Raw genomic sequence first — 21,967 nt, 5'->3', positions numbered from 1 at the left:
TGGTGTTGGTGGCTGCCTGTAGTTAGATGAAGGCATGAGTGTGATGGAAATCTGACTTCATTCATTCAATGAATATCTTTTTTTAAAGTCTTCTCTGTGCTAGGCATTAAGGTAGGCCCTGGGAATGTAATACAGTAGTAAGGATCCCACCTTCTGAGAATGTCAGAGATGAACAAGAGTTGAATAAGCAAGATAGAAGGTATGAAGTAGTACAACTAGGAAATGTCAGAGGGATGTGGGAGCTCGGTTGAGACACTTAACCTGGCCTGAGGCATTCCATAAGGCTTCTTGAAGAGTTGACATCTGAGTACTGAAGATGAGTACTAGTTAGGAGGGTAGAGAGAGGGAATGTAGAGATTGTGCAGGGCAGTGGATAGGGATGAAATTCTGGCTACATCACGGGGCAGATGTGAAGCAGGAGCTTCTGGTGGTTTGAATTTGCTCCTCAGAATAAGTGGGAGACACTGGAGAGAAGAAACTGGGACAAGCCGCCTAAAGCGCCGGCTCCAGGGGCCCTTGGCTCATTAGATGGAGACCGAGTCCCTTAGGGAGTTGGCGCAGGGTCCCTACAGCGGCTCCCGGCGGTTGTGAGCCACCGTCCAACACCAAAGGCCCGCGACGCGCCCCAACCGGCTCGCTCGAGCGGCCGCCCCGGAAGTGACGCGGAGCCCCGCTGACCTTGCGGAAGTGGAGATGGCGGAGCTCTACGTGAAGCCGGGTGAGCGCGGCCGACGGGCAGGGGGCGGTTGCGGCGCGTGGTGCGTAACCTGTCTCCCCCAGCCCCAGTGTAGCCCTCCGGTAGAGTCCCGGTCTCGCATCACACATCCCTCGCCTCCGCAGGCAACAAGGAGCGCGGCTGGAACGACCCGCCGCAGTTCTCTTACGGACTGCAGACCCAGGCCGGCGGACCCAAGCGCACTCCGCTCACCAGGAGGGTCGCCGCGCCCCAGGATGGCTCCCCCAGAGGTGCGTGGGAGCCTGTGCGCGGAGACTGGCGGAGGATGGGCGGGGTCAGGGATAAGCGTGCCCGAGGGCCTTTTCTTCGACAACTCCCTACGGAGAGGGGTTGGGGCCCCAGAAAGGGAGGGGCTCAGGGTAGGTACTTCGAACCCCCTCTTCTGTTGCTCAGGTCAATGTATGGTAAGTTGATTTAAAGACTGTATTTTCTTCCTAGGTGATCTCATCTAGGCCTGTGACTTAATATAGTTTTTCTGTTTATTTTCAAACTTTTTTTTTTTTTGAGTCAGTCTCACTCTGTCACTCAGGCTGGAGTGCAGTGGCGCACACTTGCCACCGCAGGCTCTACCTGCTGGGTTCCGGCGATCTTTACGCCTCAGCCTTCCAAGTAGCTGGAACTACAGGCGTGCGCTACCACGCCCGGCTATTTTTTTGATTTATTGTAGAGATGAGGGTTCGCCAGGTTGCCTAGGCAGGCCTCAAACCCCTCACCTCGGCCTCTCAAACTGCTGGGATTATAGGCGTGAGCCACCGTGTCTGGCCTTTAAGCTTTATTTCAAACATAGATCTCTTCCCAGAACCTCACAATGGTATATCCATTTGTTTATTCTACATCTTCTCTTGGGTATATAATAATCATCTTACACTCACCGTATTATTCATTTATTTACTCACTGTTACTTATTGAGTACCTACTATGAGTTAGGTATCAAGGGCCAACTACACAGCAGCAAAAGGTCTCTGCTTTCAGGGAGACCACACTCTAGCATTATAGAGACAGGTGAAATAGTGGTTAGGGTTCCAGAGAAATAAAACTTGGTAATAGGATAGTGACTGGGCACCTAAGTTAGGTGTCTGAGGGGCTGACATTTAAGCCACGCAAAGATCATGCACAAGAGCAGTCCAGACACAAGAAACTGCAGAAGCCCCGAGATAAGAACAAGATTGGCCAATTCGGAAACTCATGGGATACAGAGTGGCTAGAACATAATGGGTTTTGTAAACCAGGATAAGGAGTTTGTGGTTTAACTTACATGAGTTGGAACATTAAGGGTTTAAAGTAGAGAATTTTCCCCTGGGAGTTTTCCATTAAGTGGGCTGTGCTGTAGCCCCTAGAAAGGGGCTTGGGTTTGGTTCTTTCATTGGCCTCCATTACCCACACCCTCTTCACTGAAGAGGAATGATGTAAGGCAGGGTTTCTTAACCTTGGCACTATTGATACGTTGGGCCAGATAATTCTTTGTTATAGTTGACTGTCGTGTGAGTTGTAGCATGCTTAGCAGCATCCCTGACTTCTATCCAGTAGATGTCAGTAGCACCCACCCAGTTGTGATGGCCAAGTGTCTCCAGATACCCTGGGGGCACGATTTTCTAGTTTGAGAAACTGACTGATTTACATCTTTACAAGATCACTGTGTCTGCTGTGTGGAAGACAATATTTTAGGGAAGAGGTGGAAAGACAGAAGTCTGTTATGGTAATATGGGTAAGAGTTAATGATTTGCAGAATGGTGGGAGTCAGGGTAGTAGGAATTGGATGGATATGGATATTATTGAGAAAGTCAGTAGGAATGAGTGGATGTAGGAGGAATCAATGTAAGTTTTAAATTTTTGCTTGATCTGGTAAGACAGAGGGTTGGAGGTTTTGGGGAGAGGAGAAAAGCAAGCTGTTTTGGCCATGTTAAGTTTGAGCTGCTATTTTGGGGAGATGGCTGGCCAGAATAATAGAAACAAGTTATGGGTTTGGGCTCATTAGCATTCAGAATTGAGTAGAGAAGTGATCAGCAAAGATTGAGAAATGGCTAGAGAAGAAAACACGAAACAGCAGCAAAATCATGACTTGATGGTGAATGCTGTTGAGAGATCAAGAAAGATCCAACAAAGGACTGCTAGATTTGATAAACATAGCAATCACTGGTGACTACGACAAGAGCAGTCTCTGAAGTGGTGAGAACAGAAACTCGGCTGAATGGACTGAATGTGAAAAGTAGAGAGCATAATTACAAACAGCTCATTTAAGAAATTCTGGTCTGGGCTTGGTGGCTCAGCCTATAATAGCACTTTGGGAGGCCGAGGCAAGTGGATTGCCTGAGCCCGTGGGTTTGAGACCAGCCTGGGCAACTTGGCGAGACCTCATCTCTACAATAAATCAAAAAATTAGCCAGGTGCAGTCCTGTGGTTCCAGCTACTTGGAAGGCTGAGGCGGATCATCTGAGTCCAGCAGGTTGAGGCTGCGGTGGCCATAAGCATGCCACTGCATTCCAGCCTGGGCAACAGTGAAACTCTGCCTCAAAAAAGAAAGACATTCTACTGTGAAACAAAGATGAGAAACAGAGCAGTATCTGAAGATGGAATGTGAAATAAGGGAGGATTGTTTTTGATAGTCATATACTACAGCATTTTTGTATGTTGTTTGGGATGATTCAGTAGAGGAGAACTGATGAAGGAGAAAAAGGATAACTGCAGTAGGGAAACCTAGAGAAGACGAGAGGCTGGAATGCAAAGTATAGCTGGAGAGATAGCCCTTGATCGGAGCAAAACCTTTTCATCTGTTACAGAAGGAAGGCAGCCACAGATGCAGGTGGGTTATTAGAACTGGTGATGGGAAGATAAGAGTATTCCAGTTTAATGACCTCTATTTTCTCAATGAATTATGAGGCAGAGTCAAGTAGGCAGCAGGGAAAGGAAAAGAAGAAGGTAGGAAAGTTAAGGGGAGTTGAGATGTAAAAGTAGTTTTCTAAGAGTGGGAAAGTGAGGCAAAGTATCCAGGCAGTGTGTGGTACCTTTTAAAATGTATGGCCACGAATTTAAAGTGAGCTCATCAACATGGTTCTGTTTTTTCTCCCAAGTATAGGTTAAGTTGGGTTTAACTAGGAAAGTGTACAGTAGGAGGAGATGAAGGTGCGAGTGTTTATAAGGGAGTGATTTTAACGCACCATGAAATCAAAGGAGCTGAGCTGAAAGGGTAGGAGGGGTGATCAAATTTTGGAGGTACAAGTGTTGTTATGAACAAGGCAGAGGGGAATGACAGGTTGAGATGAGGTGGGGGAAAAAATGAACATTGGAGGTAAAGGTGGTCAAGTAACCGAGAGGCCAAATTATTTGATGAATTAATCATCATTGTGGATACTCCTGAAAGTAAATTCTTGACTTTTCCCCTCCAGCCTTCTTTCTCATTGAGAAATTCTCATTACTAAAGTAAAAACCCAAGAGTTATCTTGACTTCTCCCTCATCCCCAATCCACCAGTTCCTGTAACAACCTTCTCCTAAATGAATCTCAGATCACTCCATTTTCCCTCATCTGCTCTTTCACCCTAGTCCATGCCACCATTGTCTCTTTCCTGGACTATTCCATTAACCTCCCAGCTGGTGTCCTTACCTCCGTTCTTGACTTGTTCTCATCGGTTTTTCACAGAGCATGTAAGTCTGGTCACATCACTCCCTTGCTTTTATAAACTTGAGAGGCTTCCCAGTACCGTTTGGCTCATGACAATTCCTCCAAGGTCCTGCAGGGTCTGGACCTCTCCCACTTACCTTTTTTGTGACAGATGATATTACTTTCTTTAGTGTTAATAATTTTCAACCAGTCTCATTTCTGTGCCTTGAACAAGTCTTTTTTTCCTGACTCTTGGGCACTGCCCTTACATCTACCTAGTACATGGTTCTTCAACTCTTTGCAGCTGCATCTATCTTATCCATTAGTTTTCAACTTAATAAAAACAGCTTTGTATTTTTTGCTACTCACTAGTCCAAACTGTTCTTGTGTGTTTTTGTTTTGTTTTGAACAAGAGTCTCATTCTGTCACCCAGGCTAGTGCAGTGGCATGCTCATAGCCACCTCAGCCTCAACCTGCTGGGCTCCGGTGATCCTTCTGCCTCAGCCTTCCAAGTGGCAGGAACCACAGGCGTGCGCCTGGCTAATTTGATTTATTGTAGAGAAGAGATCTTGCCAAGTTGCCCAGGCTGGTCTTGAACCCCTGGCTCAGGCAATCCTCTTACCTCCACCTCCCAAAGTGCTGGGATTACAGGTGTGAGCCACCACACCTGGCTGTTCTTTTTTTTTTTTTTTTTGCTGTAAAAATAGTTTATTTGTTCTAAAAAAAATACTGTAGTTGAAAAGTACCTTCCTTCTGGGATTTTCAAATTCTTTGCGCATTTCCTTGTATTCTTCCAGGCAGCAGAGTGTTCTTATGTTCTTAATCCTCATTGCAACCCTTAAAATAAGTGCCATTATATATATCCCCATTTTATGGAAGAACCCAAGCCCAGAGTTTAGAAGTAACTTGCGGAAGGTCACACAGTGGGTGAAGTGGGTTAAATTTAGATGTCACCTCAGAAAGCCTTCCTTGAACACTTACGTCTAGATGGTCCCCCTATTCCTTTTTACATCATTCATTTTATTTGTAGCATGTAATATAATTTGATAATTTTGTTTTATTCCCCCTCCTAGAATTAAACTTTCTAAGGTCAAGAACCTAATGTGTCTGGTTTACTTTTATATCTTTGGTGTTTAGTACGTTGTCCAGCATATATTAAGGACTTCATAAATACACATCTTTAAATGAATTGTCCTGGAGAGTGGCCCTCCTTAAAAGGGTGAACTTAGAGTTATGCTTCTTACCTATTTAAGCCATGCTGCTTGATTCTGCTTTACCTTTTCAGTCCCCACCTCAGAGACTTCCCCTGGGCTCCCCCCAGTGAGGCCTCCACTTCCTTCAAGTAAGGCTCCCAGGTCCCCACCTGTGCGGATTTGTCCTGCCTCTGGTGCGGAGTCCACAAGTTTCCCAGTCATCAGATCTGAGGCTCTGATGGAGGATGTGCTGAGACCTTTGGAACGGGCATTGGAGGACTGCCGTGGCCACACAAAAGTAAGCACTGGCATACCAGAGGGTGGAGAGGGCCCCCATCGACAGTCAAATGCAAGTGTGGTAGGCATTGTGACTGAATGGGCACTGGCTTTTAATCCTTTTAGAGTTGTAGCCTTCTTCAGAATCTGCCAAGGCCTTCCCAGAGAAATGAACACAGGATTTCCGGGGATTCACAGGACTTCTGAAAAGAAGTCAGTAGAACAGGCTTGTGGGAACAAGAGTTAGATTCAGCTCCCATTAGTGAACTGCCTGATTTTTGTGTACCTCCAGGCCATTCAGAACAGACCTTGCTGATTTTCTGCTCAGGAAATTTATGTCATGCTTAGTCGGGGAAAAAGAAACCCCCCTTCTATCTACAGTGTTTCCCAAGTTCTCTGGAAAAAGATCTGAAGAATGTCTTAAAGGGGAAATAGCAACTTCACCTCTTCGGCGCTTACTTTCCTTATTTATGAAGTAAAATTATAGGATAAACTTCTGAGGATCTTAGAAGCCTCTGAAATTTAACAATTCTAGCCATACATGCATTCTTGGAAAGAGATCCATAGGTTTCATCAGGTTCTTAGTGGGGGCCTCTCACCTTTGGGTAAAGAACTAGAACTCTAAAGATTTTAGTGTAAAGTGGGCCAGAGAAAAGCAGGTGCTTCCTATGTGATGCTGCTTTTCCCTCCCCTCAGTAAGGTGGCAGCACTGAATTGGAGGGGGCTTCTGTCTCTCAGAAGCAGGTATGTGATGACATCAACCGACGCCTGGCACTGCTGCAGGAACAATGGGCTGGAGGGAAGTTGTCAATGCCTGTAAAGAAGAGGATGGCTTTACTAGTGCAAGGTATGTGTGGGCTCCTTGTTTATAGCCTTAGTCCCTTGTCCTGCCACGTTTGGCTGAACTGGAACAGGTGCTGAGATTTTGATTGATTGGGAGGGGAGGCATGGAAGCTGTCTCTTTTTTACCCCAGGCAGCTTGCTCAACTTCTATCTCTCTTCAGAACTTTCAAGCCACCAGTGGGATGCAGCAGATGACATTCACCGCTCACTCATGGTTGACCATGTGACTGAGGTCAGTCAGTGGATGGTGGGAGTTAAAAGATTAATTGCGGAAAAAAGGAGTCTGTTTTCAGAGGAGGAAGCCAATGAAATGAATTCTGCGGCTACAGCTGAGAACCAGACCATACCAGGCTTTCATCAGACTCCATGATCCTGTGGGTTCCCCAGACCCATCTGACACTATCTGCTATGTCTTGGTGTGGGAGGCTTTTTCTCACCTGGTTCCTTCTTACCACCAGAGAGACTGTCCCATTGGGCCTGAACCTGCTCTGTGGGTAAAGGTCCCACCTAGGCCACAAGAAAATCACATGTTACCCATTGACATATGCATTTCAATAAAAACAACTCAGTGGTGGACGTTGGTTGGGAGAAATGAGCCCTTCCTATGTCAAAACTAGCCCTCTTTGTTTTCCTCGACTGCCCTGCTTCTTGTGTACCCTGCACGCCTGTGTTCTTCATCCATTTAATTATGAAGGGTCGTGTTGGGTGCAACCAGACTGCTACCTACTACTTTTCCCAGAATTAGACTGAAAAGCACCCCTTGGACAGAGCAACCCTGTCTTTGGATGACTTCATTTCAGCATGAGAACAGACTCAAAACAGTATGGGGAGACTTCTCCCTCAACAAAAAGGTTGTCTTGTTTGTACTGTATCACTCTTGATATATATAAGTGCTAAGAGATTAGGACCACACTGAGCAGGACTTTGCTATATAAGTTGAAGGAGAAAAAAACCAGATTACTGAGATTTGGATTCATACCTCTATCTAATTCACCAAACAAGCTGCTGCCTCATTTTGGGCTTCAATATGGGCCTTAAGGCCTCTTCCAACTCTTTGACAAGAACAGAGCTAGGTGGAAGGGGCCAGACAGGTGTTTGGTGGATACCATGCTGAAAGAAGGGAGGGTACAAGGTTTTCAGTGTTGGAATAGGGAGATTGGTACTTACAGGTGGAGATTAGTACTTACAGGTGGGAGGCAGAAAAAGCATGGGGAGTGGCTGAGGATGGCTATAGGCTGGGATAACACCTCTTTTCCAAGAATTCTGCTTTGGAATAGATAGGGGAGGGGTTGCTGGGGAGACCCAGTTCCAGGAAGGCTGCTTCTTGGGAAGATAGGAAAAGCCCTTGGCAAGGGCCAGGCTATTGCTGTTTATGGTTTGACAGCTCTTGTAGCCTGTCCCTATAGCCTACCTCAGGTGTTTTTTTTTTTAAGACAGTCTCACTCTGTTGCCCAGGCTGGAGTGCAGTGGCTACAGGCTCACAGCCACCATATCCTTGACCTACTGGGTGGGCTCAGGTGATCCTTCCTCCTAAACCTTTGAAGTAGCTGGGACTACAGGCACGAACCACCACACCTGGCTAATTTTTTTATTTATTGTAGAGACAAGGTCTTGCCAAATTGTCCAGGCTGGTCTTGAACCCTTGGGCTCAGGCAGTCCTCTCACCTCCACCTTCCAAAGTACTGGGATTACAGGCATGAGGCAGTGTGCTTGGCCATCTACCTCAGATCCTAATTGCTACTGGGGCCTGGTGGTAGCTGGGAATGAACCTGGGTCCTCTGATCTTAACTAGGCTTGCTGGGATCTTCAGCTGTGTGGCTGAGATGGGAATATCAGCATTGAGGAGAACACTGGAGCCAAGGCTTGTCTCTGAATGTTTACTAAGCAGCCAGAGGGTGGTGACATACTCCATCCCCCTAGCCCCCAGCCCCTGAGCAAAGAAAGGGCTGGGGGTTGGGAGGAGTACCTACAGACCAAAGAGAAAGTAGAGCTAAGGGCTTGGCAAGTTGCCCACTCCTATCTCTGGTCTTGCTGCCTCAGAACTAAAGGAGGCCCAGAACCAACAAGTCACTCCCTTCCAGATTAGATGAGGCCAATTGGCCTTTGGATAGCCCAGGAAGAGGTGGCAGCAGCGGCATGAGGAGGGATCCCTCTATAACTCCACACATGGGGTCATCTGTACAGGATTAGATGTCCATTTCGAATTGTGCATCATCTGGAGAGAGAAAAAGGCAGGAGGGACTGGTTGCTGATTTGAGGGTCTGCAAGCAGCAGAAACCCTGCTTGGAATTGAACCCCATCTCTACTTGACAGGGAAATTTGAAGTCAAAGGCTGGGGCAGTTCTTAATTCTTGCTTTCCTTACCGAGTATCTCTTCCTCTGTCTTCTGCTCCTTCAGTTCCTCCAGCTTGGAGGGTGGGGCTGCTGGAGGAGTTGTGACTCCGGGAATCTGAGGGAGCCAGTAGGGGGGTGTCTGAGCAATGGGTGAGTTCTTGCACTCCAGCAGGAACTTTCGGTCGTAGATGATCCTGGTGCCTGTCAAGGGGTAGGGGCTGAGGTAAGAGTTCTGAGCTTGGGTACAGAGGAGATAGGGGCCCCAAACACAGGCCTTTTGGGGACTGGGCAGAGGTTTCACATTGCCCTGTGTATCAAAGGACACCTGCTCTGCTCTGTAATCCAGCTAGGCTCTCACCTTATAAGCCTTCATAGCCCTTAAAATCTTTCAGGCCTAACCAAGGTATGGCTAAGCACCATAAAGCAAATGGGGCATCCCAGCTGTCCAGGTGGGGGCTTTAGTTCTTGGCTTTAAGAGGAGCACCAAACTCAGAGCTCAGGCACTTCTGGCTGTTCCTCTAGTGCTCTGGAACTTACTTGTTTTTGGTTCACGAGGGCCTAGCCTTCCAGTTTGTTGCATTGAGAACCCAAATAATAGCTGTGAAGGGTTTCACTCACTGTTGCCACTTGGGCTATCATCTCCTGCAGAGAGGAGCTGTGTTTCCTTGTGAAACACAGGGACTTATGTTACTATTCTGACTCCTCCCAAGTCCTGTAAGGTTCAGCCTATTCCAGAGAAACTTGGCCAGCACAGTATCCTCAAAGGACCCTGCCCAGTTCTCCCCCCCTCTCCTCTGCTTCCACGTGGCAGGAACCTCTGGAGCCCAGCAGCTTGTGATCCCAGGCTGCTCGCCCATCTAAACAGCAGCCAGCCAGCTGCACATAACCAGAGCACCTGCCCCCAACTGCGCTAGCCACAAGACCTGGTGCTTCCTGCTGAGGCCACACACAGTCGGGCGCCTCAGCTTCTATTCCCATGCCAGCGAAATTGCTGCAAAGGTGGCCGTGTGCACAAGGCGCCCAGGACCAGCCCAGTGTAGGAGTTCGGCCCTAAAACCCAGAAGCCAGGCTCATAACCTTGTGGCATCACTTCGAGGTTTTTCGAAACTGAGCTTTGGCTCCGGACATCCTCCCCAAGGCTACAACCTGCATAAGAGCCAGTGAACGAGTCCAAGGCCTGCACCTCCCCACCCCCGCCCTGCGACAGCACACACGCGTTGGTTTGCCCTCTGCCTATGGCCCCCTGCCCAGCCGGCTAACCTCCTGGGGTAGTGGCGTACAGCGTGCCCCTCAGCGTGGTGCTGTAGCAATCTGGCAGCCGATCTTGGCCCCCAGGAATCAGGCAGCTCGTGGACGTGGACATGGCCAGCAGAAAGGTAACTGGCGTTTAGAGCGCTGATGGTAGCTCTGAGTCTGAGACGGACTCAGTCGACCACGTGCAGCCGCGCACAACACTACTACGACGTCATGCCCGGGGCGGGCTGCCAGCCGTCACTCAACCCGACAGTCCCTCCCTATCCGCTAGGGTGCAAATCAGGCTCAGAGATAGCTGGAAACTGTCCCGGGCGCCCCCACCGGCCTCTAGTTCCTCCTCGCCCAGCACTGACCAAACGGCCTCTGAGTGCCGCAGTAGGTTAGCTATTTACTGTTTACAGGTGTGCAATGGGAGCAGGTGAAGTAGGACAAGGGTTGCCTTCCTGTGTTAAACCCATTCCTCGCAGCAGTTTTGGACAGTAAAGCGCTATTAACAAGTCACACATCTTGTAGGAGGCGAAGCTGATTCAAACCTGAGTGCATCTATTTCCAAAGCTGTGTGCTGCCTCCCAGAAACAATAACAGTACAGGGTGCTGGCCTGGAGTGCAGCAGGAAGGGGAAGGTCAGGTGGCTTTCTGAGGAAGCTATGCCTAGAGGAATTAAAGGATGAGTAAAGGTTGGGGGGAGGGGAGGCAGGCATCACCAGTGGGGATGCCCACCCTTTGATCTCTCTGTCCAAGTTTACTAAGGAAGGGCAGGGGGCTGGTGAAGAGGGCTTGGTCTTTAGTTCTCTGGAAAGGAAGGTCAGAGAGAGTCTGGCCTTGGAGTTAAGATTTTATCCCCCCCTAATGTAGGCACAGTGATACAGTAGGCTGGAAGAGGTGGGAGAGTTAAGTACTAAGTCTAGTATCTATTCACACTAAAAACCTCAACTTCATCCACTTGTCCTCTGTTTGGCTTCCTCAAAATTAGTACTGCCCCCACTCCCACCCCCCAAAATTAAGTATAGTCCACCTGACTGCATGAATGTATCAATATTACTTCAGCTCTGGCTCCATAAGATTTTTCCCTTAGTTCTGATTTCTTCACTCATTCAAATAAGAAAGATTAGGTCAGTGCTTCTCAAATTGTAATATGCATATAAATCACTGGAGATCTTGTTAAAATGAGAATTCTGGTAGGGTAGGTCTGGGGTGAGATTCTGGATTTTAAATACAATCCCAGATAATGCAGATGATTCAGGTCCTCAGAATCAACTTCAGGTAGCAAAAGTGTGTATTTACTTCCTCTTGCAAAGTGTTTCATAACTAAATGAAGTGTCTTAGCAGTGCTTGAAGGATGAGGTGGGAGCAGATTGTGAAGAATTATGATAACTCAGCTTTTACACAAGGTGAGGAAGCAGTGATCTGATGGGTGAGGAAGCAGTGGTCTGATGGGGGAAAGGAAGCAGAGGACTGTGGGACTAAATGTGGAGGTGTCTAGTGAAATCAGGTAGGCAAAATGGCAGTGACTGTGGGGATGGACAGAAGTGCATGAGATTCAGATACACAGAGGACGAAGGAGAAGATGACTCAATAAGGGTGGGGTGAGGGAAAGCTAGGAAAATTCTCAATCTTTTGATATAAGAGTCTCGGTGGCTAGTAGTACCGACTAATATAATACAGAAAACAAGAAGGGGGCATATATTATGGAATGAATAATGTGTGTGGAATACCTATATGGAGCACAGTAAGAAGCTAAATACAGTACTGGTCTAGAACTCTGAGTTAGTGATTCAGATCTGAAATCTAAGAGTGTGGGATGAGATCGTCTGGAGAGAAGATACAGTGTAAGAAAAGGCCTGGACACATCAACATTTACCTGGTAGTAGAGAAAGGATTCATCAAGAGACCAGTCAGAAGAGAACTGGGAGAGAAGTGTCAAAAGTTTTCAAAACAGATTAGTGTGGCAGTGAGGTCTTTCTTTCTTTCTTTCTTTCTTTTTTTTTTTTTTTTTTTTTTTGAGTTGTAGTCTCACTCTGTCGCCCAGACTGGAGTGTAATGGTCGCTCCCGGCCACCGCAGGCTTAACCTGCGGGGCTCCGGCGATCCGCCTCAGCCTTCCAAGTAGCGGGAACTACAGGCACGCACTACCACACCCGGCTCATTTTTTGATTTATTGTAGAGATGAGGTCTTGCCAAGTTGCCCAGGCGGGTCTCGAACCCGCAGGCTCAGGCCATCCACTCACCTCAGCTTCCCAAAGGCACGGGATTACAGGCTGAGCCACCGAGCCCGGCTAGCTGTACTACAAAACAGCAGCAGCAGTTACTACTACTGTAACTACTGCTTGCAGCTAACTTCTGGAGATACAGAGATACTTTGTGCTATCACGGTGGAGAATAGGTAGTTGGTTTTAGAGAGAAAGGCAGATTCATAAGTTTAAATCAGAGGGTCAATACTTATTACCCATTAGAAGAATATGAAAGCTTTTTGTTGATGTTTTTAAAATGCCTATGCTTAGAGATCTGGTTGAACCTATATGGAAATACCAGGTCTCTGTTACCTGACAAATTGCTTTGGACTCACATCAATATCATCAAAATAAAACAATGTGAAAAGTAATCACAAAATAGATCACTTTATTACTACTGTGACTACTGCTTGCAAACAGATAATTTAATTCATGATCTTGTATTCCAAATTAGGTCTTTTTTTTTTTTTGAGTCTGGATCTCATTCTGTCCCATAAGCTGGAGTGTAGTTGCACAATCATAGCTCACTGCAGCCTCAAACTCCTGAGCTCAAGCGATCCTCCAGCCTCAGCCTCCCAAGTAGCTGGGACTATAAGCACATGCCATCAAACCCAAGTAATTTTTTTTTTTGGTAGAGGTGAGGTCTAACTATGTTGTTTAGGCTGGTCTCGAACTCCTGGGCTCAATAAATCCTCCTAGCTTCAGCCTTCCAAAGTGCTAGGATTACAGACATGAGCCCCCATGGCCAGCCTCCAAATTAGGCCTTGAAGCCCAAGCTCCAAGCCCTTTACTGGAGGTGGTGGTCTTAACATACTTAAGTTGTTTAATACTTAACCATCTTTTTCTCATCCACTGCCTACAGGAGAGAGTGAAATTGAAGGAACTTGCCTATTGGTAATCGGCAAATCATTGAGGATGAATACCAAATGCAGCATTATCAGTGTCCCTCACCTCAGGACAGGGTTCACTGGGAAGACGTCACAGCCAGCCACACTTCTTGGTTGAAGTGCTTCTTGCTAGTCAGAGAACAAAACGTTCAGAGGCTGTTTTCCTACCAGCTTGTTTGTCTCTGCCTGAGTTTACAATATGGTCCAAAGGTCTTAGTGGGACAGAACTGTGTATACCAAGTATTCCTTTTTGTTTGGCTTACAATCATAATGTAACTAGCTATCTGTAAACTAACTAGGGAGATTCCCCCACTTACACTGGTTTTGAGGTTGGGGGAAGGATTTGGCCAGAATCTACATGAACAGATGGAAACCATAGTTCCAAATCCTGAGATTTCTTACCTCTGGTTAGAAGAGGCCACCACTGGCTGTCCAACTCTTTTCTTCGGTCTGGTTAGTTGAGGTGATGGGATTTCCCCTTTGAGAGCAGGGACTGAAGGAAGCAGACTGGCCTATAAAAGGGCAAGTCAGCACACTGTAGCCACAATAGTTTAAAGGGTCTTAAAACATCAATAATTTTATTGGTAGTAAAATTTTATTATATTGAACACTACTTGAAATAGGTGGGTCCAGAAACCTTGATGATTATTGTTTATTACTTATTTAGTTTTTTTATTAGATTATTTAGTTTTATTACTTGAAAAGCTGTTACTCTAATGGGGTTTGATCTATGCCTTGCAAGATATTTCTTAATGACTTGAAGGCTCAACTATGGATGTGCAAGGTTTTCTTCTGTCTCCACTAAAAGCTCAATACTGACTCCCACAACAGCAGGCTTTTGATTCCTCATCAAAACCAATACTAGGGGCTCTCAAACCTCAGCACTGTAAATATTCTAAGGGCTGCTAGTATTCCCATGCCTTATATTTTCAAACACAAGAAAAAGAAGAAGAAAATCTGTGTTAGAACTAGAAGACTCTTTCGAGTTCAGTTTTATTTTCAGATGAGAAAAGTGAAGCCCAGAAAGGTGAAATGACTTGCCTAATGTCACAAAGCTTCAAGTGGCAGAAATGAAAACAGAATTTGGACTTCTGACTCTTGTTCCACTGTACCATGCTGCCTCCCCCCATACCCCTTGTACATTTTTAAAGTAATTAAGTTCTTACCTGAGCTAGGTTTTATCCAACGTTCGGGTTGGTAAAATAGTAGTAAAGTAATGCCAGGAAGAGGCAGGCAGAGGAAGAAGAGATATAGCAGGCAAAATGAGGTTGGGAGTAGACTACTAGGATCCAAATACAAAGAAAGGAAGGAAGTGCTGGTATAAAGAGGGAAGGGGGACGTATCCTAAAGAACTACTGCCAGCTGAAAAACTGCGTTTTCTTTCTAATTCTCCTGGAGGTTCCTCATAATTGCCTCCTTTCTCTTCATGTGTTCTAGTTCCTGACTTGAGATAAAATTTCTCATTCTCTTTTCCTCAAGGTGCAGAATATAGATTTTATAGCTCCTCTAGACAATTCAAATGTATTATAGTTTAATTTGAATAAAACTCACCTTTTTGTCCCACTGAATACTTTACTTAATATTATCTTTCACTAGTGTCAAGAGTAGTTTCATTCACTTCACTAATTTTAGATGATTTTTTAAAATTAGCGGTAAGTGCAAACAGGAGATATATAGGTGATTCAAGGGGTCTTTTGTCTCCCCCAACCCCTGCAAAGGTCAAAGGGCCACTTGAGGATACTTGATGTGGTTATTGATCACTATAAAGGCAGTAGCTTCAACACATGACACTTTCAAAATCCATTCATATTAGAAAATAAGAAATGAGCTTAATTTAAGGAAGCTTTCTCAAATGTAAGACAATATAGAAGATAAAAGAAGCAGGCTGTGCCTAACATAAAACATCATGTATCTGATGTGGCACTGGCTTTAGGACCTTGGCAGAGAAGATTAAGAATTCCTGTTGGCATGAGAGTAGAAAAGTGCTGCAAGTACAGTTCTGTCCCTAGTTTTTTTCTGTGCATCCTTCTTTGCCTTGATATGAGTCTTGGCTTCTCTATCAGCCCCAAACATTTTCTTGTTTTATTTTTTATACTGCCTCAAGAAAAGACCAGGAAATTCAGCTATATTAAAACACAAATAAGTTGATGACCATACTCTTCAGTGGGATAACTTTTCCTTCGATTACATCAGATTCTCAGCATAACCAATGGTTTGACCAAAGCAACCCATTCCAGTGTTCCTGTGTTTATTAGCTTGTTAAATATATTGGTTCTTAATACTTGGGGCCATGGAACTAATTCAAGGGGTTTTTTGTCTCCCTCAACCCCTGGCAAAGGTCAAGGGGCCGCTTGAGGATACTTGATGTGGTTAGTCACATACTTATAAGTATTACTGAGCTGATTCAACAATACAATAGAATGACAAGAGTCACCTCCCTCTTATGTCCCAATTCAAATAAAACACCTATAACCAAATAAATCTTTTAGATTAAGAAAAAAAAATCAAGAAGTACAAAAGAAACCTAAAGTTGATGATTTGGATGACCCTAAGTTTGTTTAGTGTCACATGACTTAAATCCAATTGTCCTTATTGATATTCTCATGATCCATAAAGAGCAAAACCTATCAGTGGTCTATCTGTTAAAGTGATAAAATATACTGCTAGGGCTTGAAACTTTCTCATATGTTAAATGGTATGGAAGACAACAAGGGAACAAGAAATGTTTAACACAGAATAGATAACTAGCCTTAAAAGTGTTTTTCAAGGCAGTCTAAGAACGGACACTAAAGTGTAAAATGTCAGAAGCTTGTTACAAATATAGTATTAACAATCTGATTCAATATAATGTGGATGGGGTGGTACCTGCATGACCACTGAAAGGATCACACCCACTTCTAAACACTGTTCATCTTTTTATTGAATATTCTGGTAAATATTTCACATTAATACAGGCTACATTAAGTAGAGCCACTATATCACAAGAAATTTACTCAACTTTTTTCTCTTAAGTATGTAAACAATTATACATGTATTTACCACCCTAAAAGGTTGAAACATGTAATCAACTAATTTTCTTTTGTATACAAGTAGCATTCAGTATGTTTAGCCAAAAGCACTAAGTTCATCTGATCTTAAGTTCGAAATGGCTAAACTAACCACAGAACATAATCAGGTGGATAGGAAATCAATCTGTTCTTATACAATGGGCAATCAAATTTCCAATGCTAAAGCCTCAGAGAAAATTTCTTAGGCACATTAAAAAAAAAGAAGAAAAAATCCCCAGGGTTCTTCCAAGGTCATAGGTTTCTCAAACAAGGCTAAAGAGTAAAGACCTTCTAACTTAGTTGACATATTTGAGATGCATGTTTCCAATATGAGGTGCCCACGTGCCAGGCCAAATCTGAAAAGGGGGAGGAAAAATTGGAATTTCTAATTAGGAATGTTTGCACATTTACAAAATGAATATATAAATGCAATGGCAATTCACTGTTTCTGCCTAGGAAGAGTACACATATATGAAATAAAATGTTTAGTAGCATCATCTTGATACTGAAAAATGTTAATTCAGAGCAAAATAGTTGGTTATAACTTTTGATATTCAGAACTTGCACTACCCACAGAATATAAAGAATGACATGACAAATCTGAAAAACAGAAGAGATTAAGCCCACTTTACCTGCTGGGCATCAGTGCATTCGGCTGAATTTTGGATAACTTTTATCATAGGGTTCCAAGCAGGATCTGGGTTGTGAAGTCCATTAAACAGAGGGCCTCCTGGAACATCAGCAAGCTGAGGATGAGAGGGTATTATGGTGCCTCCATACATGGAAATTGGCAAACCCTAAAACAGCAGAAAAAAGGTTTAATCATAAAATTAGTATAAATGATCCCATAATATCAGCTTAGACCTCTCTAATTTCCCTCATTCAAAAAACTCCAAAGGATCCTGTAAATACAGTGTTGAGAAACCACAAATGTTTATTTGTATTTGTAACATTTTTCAACAAGAAGAGGGGAATCCTCTCATCAAAATCCAGTATCAGATTATCAGGAACTTTCTCTTATATCCTTATATCTTAATATCCTCAACTTTCCTATATTTTAGTTTCACTTCTAAGTTTGTACTTAGAAGAAAAGGGGAGTTCTTCATGATTGCTTGCAGCCATAATTTGGCCTTGTGGTAGCCAGAAAGTTGTTAACAGACAAGAAGACATCAGAGAGCTCATAGCCAGCTTTTTAGGGGAGCAGAGGCCTCCCTCAAAGCTGTCACAGCAGAACACAAAGCAGCAAAACCCAAATCCTTCGGGTTTTTTAGGGAATGGGGACATCTCCAGGATGGTCTGAGGACAAACTACAATGGACAACACTATACATCCTTGAAATTGAGCAAAAGATCTGGCAAAGTCACAGAAACAAAAGGGAGAATTATTTCAATATTAACTGTTCCTTAACATGTGACTACATTGGCTGACAAAGTGTCAAACAAGTTACAATGATGTTTGTAAACTCACTTTAGAAAAATCCACAAAACCGCTTGCCATAGGCTGATGAAAAATGTTAGAGGGGGCTACCATTCCAGAATCATCTCTTTCCATTGGTTGATGCTGGGAGAATGTGCTTGGGTCTGATAATTGTTGATGCATTGGATGGTTCCCTATCATAGACTGCGACCAACCTGATAAGCCTTCTGGAAAGAAGAATTGAAAACAGGGTTTGATATTTATTTGGATAAAACAACAGAATATTATCACTTTATTCCTTTTTCATATCAAATGCTATCAAAATCATTCCTATTAAGAGCTCAGGACACATTCATCAGTCTTACAAGCCAAAAAACAAGTTCCTGGAAAACTGGGTGAAGTTCTCCGAATACCTCACTCTACCTTGTCTTTCAAAAGACTAAAATGCTCTCTGAAAGAACTAAAATGATAGCTTAAGAGGGAATGGACACACACTTTGAGTCTCTTTTTCTGTTTAACTCTATATATCACCTTAACTAACATTTCAGACTCAGAGACTAGATTGAGCTCCTCAAAAGTATAAACAGCATTCCCTGATTAAGTGTTAATTAAGCATAGGAACTAAGTTGTTGGGATGTTTTGCTTTGTTTTTTAAAGAAACTATGTTTTAATGGCAAACCCATAACTTTTTTGAGATATCCCTCTAGAAAGAGAGAAAGGTAATTGTACCTGACACAGCATTGACGCCAAATGACCAGATTCCACTGTGTCCAACAGGGGCAACAAAACTGGTCCCCACAGGGGCTTGTGCAACAGACCCTCCTTGCCGAATCCGGGCCAATCTCTCTGTTCCAATCGGGGGAGGTATCTTTCGATCCTGACTGACGCTGCCTCCTTTTGGTTGGCCCAATGTTGGTGGGGCAGAAGTAGCTGAAAGAGGTGAAGATGATCCCGAAGAAACAGATGGAATAGGAGAGTCACCTGGTGGCAAAATATTTCTCTATTGTTTTATTACATATAAATATAAAAAAATGAGAATATGAGAAACCTTGTTGGAAAGATCTATTCCACAACATAGGTTCTGTAAAGAAAAATTTCATTTTATAAGGTTATTCAAATAAAAGCATATAATTTCAATAAAAATTATCTTAGACTACTGCCTATAATAAGCATGAAACAAATAGTCTAAGAAAATTTTCCTGGCAGGGCATGGTGGTTCACGCCGATAATACTAGTACTTGGGAGGCGGAGGCGAGAGGACTGCCTGAGCCCCAGGGCTCAAGACCTCATCTCTACAATAAATCAAAAAATTAGCCAAATGTGGTGCATGTGCCTATAGTTCCAAGTACTTGGAAAGCTGCAGTGGAAGGATCACCTGAGCCCAACAGGTCAAGGCTGCAATGGCTGTGAGCATGCCACTGCATTCCAGTCTGGGTGACAGAGTGAGACTCCAACTCAAATAAATAAACAAATAAGTTTTCCTGATTGAACTAAACAAGGCCAGAAAAGGAAGCAGGCCATATTTATTCTTACTCTAGCTCTAAACAATCTTCCCAAAATACATTATTGTCACATTTTAAATTAACTAAAACATTTAAAATTACCTAATAGTACGTAGCATATTGTCTGGAAAACAGCTGGTGTCCCTCTATACTTGTTAGTTCTTTCTTTTTTTTTCCCCCTTTCTACAGCCCCTTTTTTCCATAAGGAAGAAAGGTTCAATGTTAGCAAAGCATTGTAGGATTTTATTCACAGCTTTGTTTCTAATGGGACTCTTGGGTGATTTGTGTAATTTCCCTTGCCAGAAAAAGCCAATACTCACTGGCAACTTCATGATGTTCATTAAAAAAAGAAAAAAAAATTAAATCCTGTTCAATTCTGCATACTATCATCTGTTCTAAATACTGAAAGTCAGAAAAAAGAAATACTCTTACTTATAAATGGCAATACAGTTCCATAAAATGTAAAAATAAGTAAGAAATCATACCACAGTGATCATATACATAAACTCAACTTCTTTTCAGATTTGAAAAATAACTCTACAACACTGCCCCCAAAGGGTCCTTTTGTAAATCTACTTGTAGTGCCTCTTGATCCAAGTCCCAATGTAAAACATTTCTGTCTTGTAAGAACAGCTTGACCCCTCTCAAGTTTTCTATCCTAAAAATGTACTGACAATTTTTTGACATGATTACAATACAAACCTTGGGTATCTGCATACTATTTAGTTTACTAAAGTTACAACACAGTGTTCCCTGAAACAAATGATTTAATAACTTATTCAAAACTCTTTGGGAAGAGTTCCTCCAGGATTCCTACATGAGTTTGAGGCGCTTGTCCAAGGATGGGGAGAAAAATGTTGTCTGTTGAAACTAGGAGTCCCAACAGGAGCTGGCCCTTGCAGGAATACCCTTGTTCCTGGTATGCCGGAAAAACTTGTCAGAGGAGCAGAAGAGGAAGAAGGGGAGCTGCCTGAAGGGTCAATAGATGGTAAACCTGAAACAAAACAGATCCAAGACATCCAGTTAGCCAAGGCTTTAAAATGGGAAGTCCAAGGTTTACTTAATTCCTTTTTAAAAAAGACTTCCCCTACAGTGAGACAAGCTCTAAAAGAAAATAAATAGACTATGTGGCTCAGTTTTGTAGATCACAGCAAAAATAATCCTTTCATGGATACTATATGGCAAAACTCATTTTTTTCTTACATTCCAAAAGAATATCACCAAACAGCACCAGATACAAAAAAGTAAGCCCAATGCTTAAGAATGGCAGTCACCTGAAGTAATGTTTTAGATAAATCTCAAAGCTTTTAAATGGAAGGGGCATGAAATGAAAGCATGTTATAACAACATACCCATCAATTCAATAACTTCTGTATTCCCTTTTGTGGTAAATCTCAAAGTGCAGCTTTTTCTCTATTAGCTGTAGTCATTTTCTATAGAAGATGAGTAACAAAAATCTAACAATGTTTCCTTCCTTACAAGGAGGAAAAGTATACTATTAAACTAAGGTTAGTGCCAGGCTTGGTGGCTCAGCCTGTAATCCCGCGCTTTGGGAGGCTGAGGTGAGTGGATTGCCTGAGCCTGCGGGTTCGAGACCCGCCTGGGCAACTTGGCGAGACCCCATCTCTACAATAAATCAAAAAAATCAGCTAGGCATGGTAGCGCATGCCTGTAATTCCAGCTACTTGGAAGGCTGAGGCAGAAGGATCACCGGAGCCCAGCAGGTCGAGGCTGCAGTGGCCGGGAGCAGCCACTGCACTCCAGTCTGGGCAACAGAGTGAGACTCCAACTCAAAAAAATAAATAAATAAATAAAATAAGGGTAATTTCAGTATTCTATCTGACAAAAAAAATGGCAAACTATATCAAAGTTTCTATCTAGTTTTAAAAATTTGAGCTTAGCCATCTTCTCAAATTCCATTGCTTTCTTCAGAGAATGTATTAGAAAGAAGACAAGGGTCTGGGAAAGAATTATAGTTGCTTATTTCAGAAAAAAGTAGTTATCAGCTTCAAAACTGTCAAAACTTCTCTCAAGCAAGTCTTATTTTCAAATAGTTTGATTTCCCTACCATTAAAAAAAATGATTTTGAGATGTCATTCACATACCACATAATTCACCCATTATACAATTCAATGGATTTTAGTATATTCACAGGATTGTCCAACCATCACTATCATCAATTATATTAACATTTTTGTCTCCCTTAAAAGAAGCCCCTGTCACTCACTATCCCTTCTTGCCCCGATATTTCCACTTCTAATCTACTTGTTTCTCTATAGGCTGGTCTTTTCTGGACATTTGGGTAACATGATTAGTTTTCTACTTATTTCAGACTTTCATTATGGTGCTAGGCAGCTATTTTCTTGTGCCCTTTTCTGGGAAAAATTTTTTAAATATTTTCTAGTGCTAATCAAAGTAGATGTTAGTAAAACCTAAAGATGGTGACAATTCTGAATGTGGCTTTAAAAATTCTATAAAGAAAATAATTATTTCTATAATAGCCTCTTGTCATATTTTTACAATGAAATCTGTCAGTCTTTTGTAAAGATCATGACAGCTACATTTTAGGCAAATACATAGATGCTACATAAATGTATTTTTTGACAGCTTTACTGAGATTTAATTCACAAACCATAAAATTCACCTATGTGAG

At 43.3% G+C, this 21,967-nt stretch overlaps 3 protein-coding genes across 6 annotated transcripts in view; 1 reads left to right on the top strand and 2 right to left on the bottom strand.

Moving 5' to 3' along the window:
- Window positions 1–515: 515 nt before the first annotated feature.
- Window positions 516–7,260, top strand: SRA1 (steroid receptor RNA activator 1). The gene is made up of 5 exons (XM_008056136.1): window positions 516–718; window positions 841–966; window positions 5,618–5,823; window positions 6,540–6,648; window positions 6,806–7,260. The coding sequence occupies exons 1-5, from the start codon at window positions 694–696 to the stop codon at window positions 7,012–7,014; spliced, it is 675 nt and encodes a 224-aa protein (XP_008054327.1). The 5' UTR covers window positions 516–693; the 3' UTR covers window positions 7,015–7,260.
- Window positions 7,261–8,510: 1,250 nt separating this feature from the next.
- EIF4EBP3 (eukaryotic translation initiation factor 4E binding protein 3) lies at window positions 8,511–10,396 on the bottom strand. Its single transcript, XM_008056135.1, has 3 exons — window positions 10,239–10,396; window positions 9,009–9,179; window positions 8,511–8,859 (listed from the first exon to the last, which is right to left on the bottom strand). The coding sequence occupies exons 1-3, from the start codon at window positions 10,339–10,341 to the stop codon at window positions 8,831–8,833; spliced, it is 303 nt and encodes a 100-aa protein (XP_008054326.1). The 5' UTR covers window positions 10,342–10,396; the 3' UTR covers window positions 8,511–8,830.
- Window positions 10,397–16,244: 5,848 nt separating this feature from the next.
- Window positions 16,245–21,967, bottom strand: part of LOC103258466 (ankyrin repeat and KH domain-containing protein 1) — a 125,880-nt gene continuing 120,157 nt past the window's right edge. Inside the window, exons 30-34 of one of the 4 annotated variants that reach the window (XM_008056131.2) lie at window positions 20,132–20,308; window positions 18,542–18,742; window positions 17,864–18,039; window positions 17,029–17,193; window positions 16,245–16,752 (exon numbers count right to left, since the gene is read on the bottom strand). In XM_008056131.2, the coding sequence (XP_008054322.1) occupies window positions 16,693–16,752; window positions 17,029–17,193; window positions 17,864–18,039; window positions 18,542–18,742; window positions 20,132–20,308 (779 nt within the window). In that variant the 3' untranslated portion in view covers window positions 16,245–16,692. Of the gene's footprint in view, window positions 16,753–17,028; window positions 17,194–17,863; window positions 18,040–18,541; window positions 18,794–20,131; window positions 20,309–21,967 lie in introns of all 4 variants that reach the window. The other 3 variants (XM_008056130.2, XM_021711398.1, XM_021711399.1) reach the window with 3 other exon arrangements.

The sequence above is a fragment of the Carlito syrichta genome, unplaced genomic scaffold (assembly GCF_000164805.1).
Source record: "Carlito syrichta isolate Samal-C Ts95f unplaced genomic scaffold, Tarsius_syrichta-2.0.1 Scaffold302231, whole genome shotgun sequence".
Lineage (NCBI taxonomy): Eukaryota > Metazoa > Chordata > Mammalia > Primates > Tarsiidae > Carlito > Carlito syrichta.
Note: the sequence above shows the minus strand (reverse complement) of the source record. Positions and strands in the feature narration are given on the sequence as shown.

What these genes read in the sequence shown, in the direction of transcription:
- EIF4EBP3 (XM_008056135.1), bottom strand. Translation starts at nt 10,341, where the DNA reads ATGTCCACGTCCACGAGCTGCCTGATTCCTGGGGGCCAAGATCGGCTG. An exon ending in GTACGCCACTACCCCAGGAG is followed by an intron (nt 9,180 to 10,238) that starts GTTAGCCGGCTG and finishes ACCCCTTGACAG; the next exon opens with GCACCAGGATCATCTACGAC. An exon ending in GACAGAGGAAGAGATACTCG is followed by an intron (nt 8,860 to 9,008) that starts GTAAGGAAAGCA and finishes TTCTCTCTCCAG; the next exon opens with ATGATGCACAATTCGAAATG.
- SRA1 (XM_008056136.1), top strand. Translation starts at nt 694, where the DNA reads ATGGCGGAGCTCTACGTGAAGCCGG. An exon ending in ACTGCCGTGGCCACACAAAA is followed by an intron (nt 5,824 to 6,539) that starts GTAAGCACTGGC and finishes TCTGTCTCTCAG; the next exon opens with AAGCAGGTATGTGATGACAT. An exon ending in GATGGCTTTACTAGTGCAAG is followed by an intron (nt 6,649 to 6,805) that starts GTATGTGTGGGC and finishes ATCTCTCTTCAG; the next exon opens with AACTTTCAAGCCACCAGTGG.